Genomic DNA, 14,461 nt, shown 5'->3' with positions numbered 1-14,461 from the left:
CAGCTAATAGGGAACTTCAGGCAGCCAGAGGTGGCTACGAAACCAGGACCGCGACCAGAATCAAACGCAAAATTGCAGAATTAGAGGCTCAGGCGAAGCTTGAGGAGGGTGGTCGTTCGGATATGGAAATTGCTGCTGAGGTCAACTGGTTAACAGACCCCGGTACTCCCTCGAAGAGGGCCACGCAATTTGTGCGAACCCAGGCGGAGAGCTGGCGCACGAAAACCTTAATTGCAAAGGCGCTGGAATCCATCGAAAAGGAAAAGCAGCATACCGTCACAGAGGTTAATCTCACTGCAGAACAGATGGCCAAGATTATAGACTACAATAGCTCCCTGGACAGCAAAATCACCTCGGTGAATGAAGCGATCAAAACCCACAACCGTATGCTTAGGCTGCTCATCCAGCTTCTCAAAAACTCCATCAATACTGCTCCTGCGGCTCAGCCAGCCACTTCTAGTGCGAACCATGCTGCTCAGCCAGCCACTTCTGCAGCGTTTCAGCCTGCTTCCCTGGAAGAAATGCAGGCGAAGGTCGACAGCCACGTCAGGGACATCGGCTTGGACACCATCGCCCAGATGGGGAATTACCACTTCTAAGGTCATTATGTTGGCTCTCTTACCGACTTGGGTTCTTGCTTCTTTGTTATCTTTTCACTCTGTTATCTCGGCTTTAGTGTTTGTCTGTTGTTCTGTTGTTACTTCTCCTGTCTACTTATGGTAGTTCCTGAGGTTTAGTAATGTTTTGTTTTGTTCCTCGCCACCCTGAGTGGTGTGCTACGTTTTGGTTTACTTGTATCACTTCCTCTGAGCAGACGATCAGCCCAGGAATATTGTACATCCCTGCTCACACTGCTTCGGCAGTTTTTTGTATTATACTTGTTATATAATATAATCTACTCACACAAAAAAAAAAAAGACATAATAATTAATAAGAACTTCCATCATATGCACAATTAGAAAAACAACTCAAAAAGAAACTGTTGTTTTTGAAATGGGAGCAACTCAGAAACTGCCAAATGTAATGGTATCAAAAGGTAATTGTGACATAATAATTAATAAGAACTTGCACCATATGCACAATTAGAAAAAACAACTCAAAAGGAAACTGTTGTTTTTGAAATGGGATTTAAGTTTTAACATGAAAAGAAATTTACAAATTCAACATTCCTAAAATTCTAATTTCAGAAAAATTGAAATTTAAATAAAAGGTTGACAATTTGACAGCACTTCGAAAAAAAATTTAAGATATTATTCCAATTTTTTTTTTTAAATGACAAAAATCAATTTTGAAATTTTTTTTGACTAGTAAAATTTTCCCCTACTTCTTTAACGTGCCAGAGACCCTTTGATGTGTTCAATTTTGATCCCTTAATGTCAGTCACGTCACGGAAATATACATTGAATTAATCATTGGTTTAATGGCATTTTTATATTGGTCTTTGGATGAGAATAAAAATAATATTCGGAGAAATATCATTTGTTTATTATTGGTTTAGTATCTTTTTTATACTGGTTCTTTTTGGATGAAAATAAAAATAACCTTCAATAGATAAGACTAAAAAGCACCCAGGCAATCATTAACATATGAAGGTTTATGTCCGTGGATGCCTCTAAGCCTCTGCCATTCACTCACCCATGTGCATATTTGAGTGCTTCTATCTTTCATATTAAAAACGAAGGTACGCTCCCGTGAAGCTGCACTTTTCATATATCATTGTACTCCTGGATCAACCCACGCCCACTAAGTATTTTTCCCTTATAAAGTTTTGACACGTGCAGTCACTTTTGACAACCGCAATGCACCGTAGAAGATTGTGGTTGTATGGACGGGACGGGTTCAGACTAGATTACCTGTAGGCTATATTCTTTGTCTAAGAATGAAATGGACAAGTATGGCTGATACATTCGCTTCGATTAGATGAGGTGCGTGGATGTTCTTTAGCATGAAATTTAATAAGATGGCGATCTTCAAGGATTATCAAACTCGCTTTTACAGATTTCAATCCAGCGTTCCTATATCCCAGCCTACTTAAAGATCTTTCATCCCAAAGAAAGAGGCAAGCACTGACTCTGATTCTGTCCCTGTCCCTGTCCCGATCACTGTATTGTATTTCTGAATTTCGTTTCCAATTGCAGTGAGAAAATGGGCACTCTATGAAATCGTTATCTGACAAGTCTTTTATGGTCCATTAAGCAAAAGGCTTTGAAGGATTTTGGTGCTCTTTCGATTACCGAGGGAAGAATGGTTTTAGACGCGGCCACCGATATGCTAGCGCCAGCGGCGCTGTCATACGAAAGTCCGCAAGCGGTGATTAGGCCCCATATGACTGAACATATGCTAGTTGTTCTTCTTGCATTGCTGTGCACAGTGATATTGCTCGCCCGACTTGCTATAATTGTTCCATGGAACTACATTTGGAGGCCATGCCACGATTACATAGCCACTAGACGAGCTAATACCGGTATGAAGGCGAAATCCATAGAAGCAATCCCCTGTATCATCTATGGCAAATCGATGTCAAGGCTTGCAACCGATTGCGCTATTTGCTTGGCAGAATTCGTGGAAGGAGAAGTTCTGAGAGTCTTGCCTATCTGCAACCATGGCTTTCACATGGAATGTGTAGATAAATGGCTTCGATCTCATTCTTTGTGCCCTACTTGTAGGCATTATGTTCTTGACCCTGGCTGTAAAATGGTGGCGAGTCACATTATGCCCAGCCAATCGGACGCCTGGGGAGTACAGATTCATTCAGCGAGAGCTTGTGAGGAGTCCAGGGAAATCATTGACTTAGAGTTTGGGGTTAAATGATATGTTATTCGACCAGATTATAGCGGAAGGCCACCTGACAGCCTGTGTTCGAGCATACTATTAATGGAAAGGGCCGCATTGTTCCTGACAGTTTGAAAGCACATCAACTTGTGGTTACCAAAATTAAACACATCATTGTCATAAAAAAGAAATCCTTGTGTTTTATTTAATTAATGTCACCGGTCACTGTAAATTAAGATGGAATAAAATATCGCTGGTGAAAAACGCGAGGAATTGTCACTGCGACGTGTGTTTATCTATATATGCAGTGTTAAGACTAGATTATTAAGTTTTACAGTCTCATGTTTTTGCAGCATCAAGTTTGGTAGTTTTTCGGACAACTAAATTTTAATTTTATATATGTAGAAGTTGTCACTGCGACGTGTGTTTATCTATAAATGCATTGTTAAGAAGAGATTATTAAGTTGTATTGTTGTCTGATGTTTTCGCAGCATCATGTTTGGTAGTTTTTTCGTTCAACGAAATTTTAATTTGATATGTGTAGAATTTAAATATTTTAAAGTTGGAGAGTCTTGAATATATATATATATATATAAAAGCAGTGGGAATACAATGAATTCATATACATATTCAAAACATCATTTTCAATAATCAAAACTTAAAATATTATTGAAAAAATATGACAAATTTCTTTTAAAAAAACCAAAACCTTCTAATAATGATGCTCTCATTTTAAAATATAAATTTCAGTTCATTGATTCAGGACTTCTGATAACCTATGTATGTTTGGAGTAAACTTTAAATACAAATCTTGCACTTCATTCATTCATGGCTTCTCATAAGCTATCCATGTTTGGAATAGATTTTTAAATTGAAATCTTAGACTTATTAATCAGTACTTGTAGCATAAGCTATGTATGGTTGATGTAGATTTCTAAATACAAATCTTACGGTTGATTAAATCAGTAATTGTATGATAAGATAATTTTGCATGGCGATCAATAACCACGGTAGAAAGTTTAATATATTGTCATATTTGGTGATTGTGATGCTCTTCTGCTCCTGTCAACATCATTCGCTTCCCAACGATACATCCCCAACCTCAAGCTCGAAATGGAAGGTTATTTCATCTCTACGCCTGTCAAAGCTCCACTGTCAGTTACAGGCTAGCCTCGAAACGATGGATCGCACAGATGTTTCGGCCATATTGGAAGATGTATCAGTCTGGCCACTATCGATCCTATATAGGACATGTTCATGCTATATAAGTCTTAATATACCGGTTTTGAAGAGGTGCGTTAATAATGGTTAATTTAAGTCTAATTATAAGTAGAAGTGTGTATAGATATGGGGTTGTCTACAAAGTCACAATAGAATTTCTTTTAAAATATATATATATATATATATATATATTTTTATAAAAATAGTTTCGGCATTCTAGAAAAACACCCAAAACATAAAATTTAACAAAATCCTAAAACTTAACCTCTATAACCTAAACTTCCTAATTTTCTGAAAAACTTACGCGGCCATTTTACACACGCTTACATTTTAGCCTAACACGTGCCCTTCATAATTAAGGGTTGAAGATTCTTCTGTGAAAGAATTGGTTCAAGGTAGATGCGTCACGGATTGTTTTCTCTATAATTGCTAAGGGTTTAAGTAGCTCGCGTTTCCGGTGGCGAAGGGGGAACGCCCTTTCATAACCTGGATGAGGGATGGTTTTCTCTATAATTGCCATAGGTCTAAGTAGCTCGCTTTTCCCATGGCGAAATCGGAGCCCCCGTTCATAACCTGGATCTATTGGCAGTAGAAAGGGAATACAAGACGCCGTCGACCCTCTCCTCTCTCTATAACTGTCCTAAGGGAAAGGTAGCGAAATTGATTGTCGCATAACTACCGACCTGAGCGATCATCTAAAACCTGAAAATCAGTCCTCTCTCAGCAGAGATACCGTAGTCCCCATTAATCCCGCGTTTAATTGAGAGGCACAGATACCAAATCCTTGTTGTCCAGCTGCTCCAGTAAGCTTAGGGTTTGTAAATTTAAAGCTAACATGTGGCCTTCATAATTACGGGTTTGTTGATATAATGAATTGGCCTCTGGTGTAGGTAATAGAAGAAGTATTTATCTCAAGGGATCTACTGAGGAAACGTGTTACAAAAATGAGTTAATAGATCTGTAAATTGATAATGTTGGTGTTAATCTTTGTATTTATATTAGGTGAGGGGTTGGAATCTTTTTGAAAATTGTATAGAAATTTATTTTAAAGTTTACAAATATCGTTTAATATCAAAAATTTTGTTTAATATTATTAGTTCTGTGTAATGAAAAATTGTTAAATGTAATTTATTTTTGAAAGAATCTTATCAGTTTTAATTATGCTAATATAAAATATTTAATCATATTCACGATAAAAATACTTGAATTTTTAATAACTTTATAGGGTTTTTTTTTAATTTTAATAATTTTTGAGATAAAAAAATTACTTATTATTTATATATTAATAACACATTTAAAACCAAAAAAATAGTTTTCAATATTGTTTTTAAAAAATCACTATTTAAATAACAAAAATACTGAAAATTGATAGGAGCCAAATCCCTTGTCATCATCACAATCAAATAATGATGGTTATACTCCAAAGTAGATGTCTGAGTGGTAAATAATACATTTTTTATTAAAAAACAAAATAAGTAAAAATTTCAATCATTTCGATTTTTTAAATACACAAACTTGATCATCTTGTATATATTCTTATAAAACATCAATAAACCCATATTCCTTTTATTAACCAGCATCTTCGATATATAACAATTTTTAAAGCTATTTTATCTCTCAAAATTTTCAATAACACATATTACTTGAAATTGACTTTTAATATACACACATTTCTTAAAAACCTTATTGCATATTTTAGTGTTAGCTTTGAGTGATATTACTTGAAATTTAGTATTGACACATTTCCTAAAAACCTTAGTGCAGATTTTAGTGTTACTTTTGTCCAGTAGCACTCAAAGCGATCTTATGGTTCCTCATTCTTTTGTGGGTTCTTGTAATCAAATTGATAGCGATCTTATGGTTTCGCATTTTCCTGTAGCAACTAATTGTAGGATGTTTTTGAGGGACACATAATATTAAATTGGCAAAGGACATTGCTAGTATTATAAAATCTCATAGTGTTTCATGCAATTTTTTAAATTTTTACTTGGGTGGATGCTGTGAGAAAATAATATCAAATTGGTAAAGGACCATCCCAGTGTTATAAAAGATCATAGTGTTTCATGTAATTTTTTAAATATTTACTGGACGTGGATGCTGTGAGAAAATGTGATTGGAGGCATCTGTTTTTTCTTAGTTTTCCCACAGTTTCCAATGTCCTAAGTGACCCCCTCGCACCCTTGTGCTACCTAGATGGCCCATGGGAGTTTAGCATACCCCTTGGTGAATCAAACCATGGTGGAGCTAATAACATCAACCCCCCTTTCTTTAATCCCAACAAGACAAGCCCCTCAAAAATATTATTGAGTGCAATATTGTACAAAATTGTTCATATGGCAATGGCCACCTTGGTGGGGCCAATAATGTCATCTCTCCCTTTACCAATCACACAAGCCCTAGTTGACTTGGAGAAAAGGCATACAGATATTCATGAGTGCAGTATGATACAAAATTGGTTATGTGGTCATTAAGTTGAGATTGTCTTTGCATAAGATAGCATATGCACTAGGTTCCTTATTGAAAACATTCTGATATTTAGCCCTGCAATGCAAGTACAAATATAAACCATCTCTCTTTCACCATCCTTAAATCTTATTAATCCTATTAAAGCAAGCCGGGATAGAGACAGTAAAGGTGCAGATCAGAGAAAGCAGGTTAGCTTAGCATCTCATGCTTCAATTCGCCTTTCAAGTCTTTGGTGGCATTTAGATTCTAGGTGCAAATGAAATTGCTCACTACCTTCATAACCATGAGCTCATGTTCTAACCCTATAGTTTTTGGTCCTAGTTGGTTTGTTGTTTCCCTTCCACCGAATCCTCTACTCATTAGTCTCATGTTTTCTGATATTGCTTGTATTGTAATGCTAATCATTTTTCTAGAATTCCATTAGTCATTATTTGTATCTCTTACAAATTTTTTCATGAAGTCTATGCCTTGTTCACTAATTTGTAAATGTTCTTTGCTGCAAATATCTGATTTTGAATTTTCAAATTGCCTACTTCATTTACCTTTTCTACATCTCCAAACTTTTTAAGCTCATGGACATGGTGAGATTATTGTAAGTCCCGGATCTTGCTAATTTGGATTGCAGTCCTTTGTCATTGAATCAACTTGGCTATTCTTGTTCTCCATTTTTTTGTTTAGTACTTTTTAGATAAATTTAATTTCAATAGAATATCTAAAACATTCTGAGCATCTCAAATATTTAAATGTACTCGTTATGGATTGAGTTTTTTGTTTCCAAATAATAATAGTCTTAAAGCGAAATGTTAATCAAATAACTATTATTTATGTGTATCACCATGTTTCTAGAGATATTATTTGGTGGATCATTGCCCATCATGCACCGGTAGGGGGTGCTAATTTCTTGGGACTTGCCATATCACCATTTAATACTTTTCTCTTAATTTTTGTTCGGATGATTATGTTTCATTTAAAGGCTCCAACTATTGTTAATTTATTTGACAACCATGACACTGCTCTTTTATGGCATGAAACATGCCACGCTCTTGGGGCAATTGAATCCAGTGGGACGAATGTCATTACAAACTCTTTACTAACCAGTCAAACCTTTAGCAGCGATTTTCTTTTAATAGATACAAAACCAATATTGTTTTAGCTTCCTTTAACTCCTAGTTTTCATTTTGGCCTGTGTAACATACTTCGATGGAACAATGAACTCAACAATTCATGTAATTTTGTACTTATATTATTTTCTTTCCTCAATTCTAAGGGGCAGAGAGAAACTACGACGAAAATACCTCTTTTGGGGAAGGTAAGTTCTGAAAGCTAAACATTTTTCTATTGCTTTTCTCAATAATCGACAATAGTCTTATAAGAGTTACCGCAATCAGCTTTCGGTCAACAGAGTATCTCGGGTTTGCACCATTTCGTACACTAAAATTAATATAATTTTTTTATTTTTCCTGTTTTGTCTAAGGTATCTTACGCAAATACAAATGCTACAATTTGGTCTGAATGTGGTTCAAGCTTATTATAAAACGCATGCTCCATATCCAAGATTTCTCCGCAAGGTATCTTCTTTTCTGCTGTGGAACTCTGCATCTGCAGACTAGACCTAGATGGACTAACGAGTTAACTGTTTTTTCATTTGCATACACGTTTCTGCTAGATGATCTCATTGTTGTTATTTTTGTTCTCAAACTTCTGTGTGCACAAGTACTCCAAGTCACCTCCTACCAAACAGAAGAAATTGGAGTGATTAACAGAAGCTCAAGATATAATGATATAATCTTCTTCTGCCACGTCCTTACGAAAGATCAACTTTAGATAAAGAGTAAATATTTCAGGAAAAATCACTAGGCTGATTGATCATGCTAGAGTGTAATTTTCCTCCCAGAGCTCATTCATAACGGCCCCAGATGTCAGTTGATCACAACCTCAGATGTCAGTCCCCATATGTCGGTGGAGAGAATGTGCCAGATATTGGAAAAGCTCGAAGCAATTGCGAGTTGTCGGAAAACCTAATGCAGGACGTTCGTTCAACGACCCAACACTAACTTCCTGGATTTCTTACAACAACATGATATTGTGGTGTAAATATATTAGGAATATGCATGAGATTTGAAACAATTACAATTGACTTGTCACCAAATGTGTGCACATCTTTTGAAGTGGCATAAATGAAAGTAGAAATAAAAATAGAAACAAGTCAAAATGGGCAAACGAAGCTCCAAGAATACTTGTATAAGAAAAAGAAAACTTTGTCAGCGATTTTCCCAAAAAAAATTCTACATACTCCTCATTATCAGCAAGTCCTACAACAATGATCAGTACAGCAATTCAAAACCCACCAAGGATGGAACTTGGGTATGAAACAAGCCTCTATAATAACACTATAATAACGCTATTGTTTGAGAATAAAGTAATCTCTTATTACAAATATAGGTTTCTAGTTCAAATATGTTTTGAACTTAGGAGTTACTATGCCTGCGATTTTCCTAAAAAATACACAAACTCCTCCTTATGAGTAAGTCCTACAATGATGATATATATAGCAATTCAAAACTTGCCAAGGATGGACCTTCGGTATGGGTATGCAACAAACCTCCTTAATAACATTGTTGCTTGAGAATAAAGTAATATCTCATTAGAAATATATGTTTATAAGGAGAAGAGATTTTGAATTGAGGAGTTACTCTACTTAAATAAGGGTTTATGATTTTCAAAGGTTTTCTTGAATACATAGGCATGGTCGATGAAGAAAAGTCAGGATACAATCTATTTAAAACATTCAAGTCCCAAACAATAACAAAATCAGATAACTCCAACGAGTAATTGTCAATCAAAATTGGGCTTATGTTGTTTATTATCTCATCTATTTCTGACTTATTTGACAAATTCCTTGTTAAGGAGTTATCTCATCAATGTTTTAAGATTTTGACCGCAAAACCTAAAAATATCCCAAATCAGTGAAGTTGCATAAATAGAAAGGAAAATTATTTCAATTGGAGTTGCAGGTTCGAAGTGGTGTGTGTACATCTTTTGAAGTGGAATAACTAAATGTGCGAATAAAAATAAAAACAAGTGAAAATGGGCAAACAGAACTCCAAGAATACTTGTATAAGAGAAAGAAAACTATGTCAGTGATTTTCCTAAAAAAAATCCACAAACTCCCCATTATCGGCATGTCCTACAATGATGATCTGTACAACAATTAAAAACCCACCAAGGTTGGAACTTAGGTATGCAACAAGCCTCATTAATAACAATGTTGTTTAAGAGTAAAGCAATATCTAGTAGAAATATATGTTTCTAAGGTGAAGATATTTTGAATTGAGGAGTTACTCTGCCAACAATTTTTCCGAAAAAATCTACAAACTCCCCATTATCAATAATTCCTACAATGATGATTTGTACAACAATTCAAAGGCCACCAAGAATGGACATTGGGTATGGGTATGCAACAAGCCTCGTTAGTAACGTTGTTGCTTGAGAATAAATAAATCTCTCATTAGAAATATATGTTTATGAGGCGAAGAGATTTTCAATTGAGGAGTTACTCTGCTTAAATAAGGGTTTATGATTTCCAAATGTTTTCTTCCAGATTTATGAAAGGTCGAGGACGAGAAGTTAGGATACAAACTATTTAAAACACTCAAGTCTTAACCAATCACAAAATCAAAGAAATCCAACAAGTAATCGTCAAACAAAATTCTGCTTACATTGTTTATTATCTCAACTATTTCTGATTTATTTGAAAAGCTCCATGTTAAAAAATTTTAAGTAAGGAGTTATCTTATCAATGATTTGGGTGTCATAATTGGTGAGTGTCAATGAAAACATTTTTTTATGATGTAGCTTAACATGTAATTTATCTATGAAGATAAAGTTTACATTGTCTCTATTGTAAAAGGTCATGTGACATCTTTAAGAATTTGTTTTCTGTCACAGTTAGTTAGGTAGTTCATTTCCACTTTGACTAAGACTCAAGCATAAGACATGCATGTCTACAATACATGCCCATACTCTAGAATAGGACTCAAGGACATGCAACTGACACCTTCCCTGCCTCTCAGGAAAAGGTACCATTGTGACCTAAGGGATACATTTGAAGCATAGTTAAGAACCATGTAATCACCTTCCATTCATAAGGAAGTAGAACTACCTAGCTGATTAGAGAGTCCATAGCCTCAAAAATCGAGCAATTGCATGAAACCATGCCTCTTCCAACGCTATCATCTCATGACGCCATAAATAAGCATATCTCTAGAAATCCATCAATTTGACAACAAAAGTGGTTTAGTTTTGTTCTTCATAATGGAAAAAAATTAAAAAACCCATTATGTTATATTGTTTTCACTCAATTTTAAAAATTGGGTTCATTAGTTCAGGTATCTAACTAAAAACATATATACAAATATTATAAATACAAGTTAAACCCCAAGCACATTGTTATGAATCTATCGCACTTGAAAAATATAGGTATCGAAATACCATTCGAGAGAGATCCACACTTGCGATAAACATCTTCCCTCTATGACTGTATCCGTAAAGCACCTGGGCTTTTTAGTGGTAAAAAGGAAAATACTTGAAGATAGTAGTTTGCTTGGGATGAGAATTAGTACATGATCCAAGCTCTACAATGTGTAAATTAAGCTCTTCAACTTGAACTAGCTTAGGTTGTATTTTGTACATTGTTGAATATTAGGTGATACGCAAGAATAAGGAGTGAGGAGAACATATAAAGAACTTTTCTTGAGAACAATTTATATAATTCTCGCACTATCATTAATTCACTCGAAAAGGGTTTGGATGAGAAATGACAACAACAAGAATGAAGAGAAGAGGGTTTTGCAGGTAGTTTAGCCCACAGTAAGATGCCTAACTCAAATTTTGAAAGTTTGTTTAATCATCAGTTTGACGTTTTCACCCCAATACCTAAAAATATCCCAAATCAGTTAAGTTGTATAAATAGAAAAGAAAATTATTTCAATTCCTGTTGCAGGTTTGATTGTTACCTAAAATGAAAACCTAAACCAAAAGATCAAAATCCTTAGCCGCGTCTATTTCTTGATCTTCTCCAAGAGTTCCTATTTATTGATCTTCTAGAGTAATATTGGTGCTAGGTGACATTCTATTTTACAACTATGGTTTCTCCGTGGGTTTGTTAACCATAAGACGTTGAGAGACTTGGTCTTCTATGTCGACTTTTCTGTATTACACACCCTAGCTAGCTAAAATACGCACAAAACAAAGGGTTTTTCTTATTAAAGCCAACATTTTTTTCACAGAAAAGGAAAATGATTTCAATTCGAGTTGCAGGTTCGATTCTTATCTGAAATGAAAACCTAAACCGAAAGATCAAAATCCTCAGCGGTATTTATTTCTTGACCTTATCCAAGAGTTTGAAGCACCCGACTGAATAATAAGAGACGCAGATAAGGCTAGCAACCTTTTTCTTTGTAACTGAATAAAACCAGACGTAGTAAATACAGCTCAGCTCACCATCATGGAGGGGCTTATCATGCTTAGAACGAGTGAAAAAACACCACGTGGAACTAAACGAGGGTTTATCATACTCAGGACTAGGGCCTAGGCTTATCCGTCTAGTTTTTAACATCAATGCTTGGTAGCTCCGTAACAGTGGTGATGGAGGGTTGTGTTGCGCTAACGGTTATTATTGTTTCAGTAGTTTTGTCTGCGGTGATGGGTTTCAGGTCGATAGTTTATAACAATCCAATCGTCTAAGATTGATGGGTCGAAGCTATAGTGGGAGCGGAGTTCGTGGAAGAGGTTATCTGATCTGCGGAGGTGCCCTCAAATCGAAACTGCGCGACATCTTTGAAACCATGTAGTTCGTGGAAGAGGGTATACTAATATGTAGAGGTGCCCTCAAATCGAAACTACCTGACATCTTTGAAACCCTCTAGAGCTTCGTTCCGATTTGGTGAATCAGTGTGAGTGGTGGTTCCCCGCTTTTAGTTGTAAGGAAAGAGTATCCTGATTTGCAGAGGTGCCCTGAAATGGAAACAGTTAGATCCTCGAAAATGTCGCCCTAATAGAGGTGAGTGTTTTAAGACGCAGGCAAGCAATGGCATGTATTTGCAAGAGCCATTTGCAAGAGTACTTTGTAAAGTCGTTTGTGGAGTTGGTAACTGGATGGACATGAAATTTGGAATCCTAGGAGCTAGTTGCAACTGTCACCTATCTATGCAATGAGTAAGAATGATCTAATCGTTTAACGAAAGATCCAATAACACAGATTAGGACAAAAAAAAAAAATTAGCAGAGAAAGTTCTTTTCAAAGAGAAATACCTTACAATATATATATGATTTATAAATATATTTAAAATTTATATTAACAATAAAATTTCTAACATTAAAAACATTTAAAATCTTCATTAATCATTAAAATTTTAACTATCAAAAAATTAACAATAAAATATTAAAGTATTTTAAAAAATTAAATTAATTAAATATTTTAAAACTTAATAAAAATAATTTTATTTCTTAAAATTTTCTTAATTTTAATTATAAATCATTATATATACAAAAACACTTTTACATCTTATATAGTTATTAAATATAATTTTAAAATATTTGTTATATTGTTAATATTCGCTATTAACACTTCAACGACTTCAAAATAACTATAAAATATACTTTCAAAATATATATTATATATAATTTCAAAAATTTCTATTATATTGTTAAATTTGGATTAAAATATCGATAAAATATAATTTCAAAATATCTATAAAATATACTTTCAAAATTATATTATATATAATTTCAAAATTTCTATAATATTGTTAAATTTGGATTAAAATAGCGATAAAATATAATTTCAAAATATCTATTATATTGTTAAATTTTGTCTTATCATCACCTCTACCACTTTTTAGCAGCTTCAAATAACCATAAGCATTTCAAATCATCCGGCACCTGATTATAATTCCAGAGGTTATGTCACTTAATCATCATATTTTATCATATCACAATACTTAAATTATATTTTTAACTTTCAAATAAAGTATATCAAAATTATGATTTTCCTTCTATCTGACTATATTCCGGAGAAAATCCAAAACCGCTTAGACTACTATTCATCGCATCTCTTCCTTTCCGTTGCTTTGAATTGACATTGTCGAGTGGGCGGAGTTAACGGATCATTTCTACATTGTCTCTGCTCAATGACTACACAAAAGCGGGGAGTTCCTTTCCAATAACCGCAATGGGCCCAGAATAAAGATAAGAAATGCGGCTTCTCGATAATAATATCTGGCCTCTGTTCGATCAACACTGATCCTTTTTCAGATGTGGTACCTAAGTCACGAAACATATAATTGAGATCCAATCCATGTACGAATAGGGTGCTCGAATAATCATGCCGTCCATCCTGAAATTGCAAAGAATATCTTCTACGGGTTTCAATATAGATATGACTTTATTGGCTGATTGGTTGGCTTACAATACGAATGTTGACAAGATTGAGAAGATCGGTAGGTTGGCAGGAGCATTCAGAGTATGGAAACAGTCAGATTACCTCGAAACTATCTCCAACGTTCTGTAATTGTTAATGTTTATGTCAATTTTGATAAATTTTGTATAGATCTGTTTTTGGAATATTTGATTGGTTCATATAATATGCAGAAACAAATTATCTAAGAAAATTTCAAGCAGGTAAAACCATAATCTGATAGATGGCTTTGTTTTGTATATTTCCTTATTACACATGGAAGATTCGCCACTCCCGGTGACTTCAAAACTGAGGTTCGGTGTCTGTCTGTGCCTCTACGATTCACTTAACTATGTCCGCAATTGCGTGTTTCTATTTTTGATGTTAATAAAAAAGGTGCGCTCCCATGACGCTGCACTTTTGATGTTACATTGTACGGCTGGATCCACCAATCATGTAATCACAACAAGAGAGATGATAATGTTGTTAACAGGGATGGAATTTGACGGGCATTTTGCACGTATTTGATCGCTGGAATTTGTGATT

The 14,461-nt window shown here is 34.7% G+C and overlaps 1 protein-coding gene across 1 annotated transcript; it reads left to right on the top strand.

The window, feature by feature from the left end:
• The first annotated feature begins 2,244 nt into the window (after nt 1–2,244).
• On the top strand, nt 2,245–2,821 carry LOC149235214 (putative E3 ubiquitin-protein ligase ATL44). The gene has a single exon (XM_089461309.1). The coding sequence runs from the start codon at nt 2,245–2,247 to the stop codon at nt 2,809–2,811; it is 567 nt and encodes a 188-aa protein (XP_089317435.1). The 3' UTR covers nt 2,812–2,821.
• The last annotated feature ends 11,640 nt before the right edge of the window (nt 2,822–14,461 follow it).

The sequence above is a fragment of the Pinus tabuliformis genome, chromosome 8 (assembly GCF_031772625.1).
Source record: "Pinus tabuliformis cultivar Carrire ecotype Pingquan chromosome 8, CPIR1, whole genome shotgun sequence".
In the NCBI taxonomy this organism is placed as follows: domain Eukaryota; kingdom Viridiplantae; phylum Streptophyta; class Pinopsida; order Pinales; family Pinaceae; genus Pinus; species Pinus tabuliformis.
This window is presented reverse-complemented; position numbering and strand designations above follow the sequence as displayed.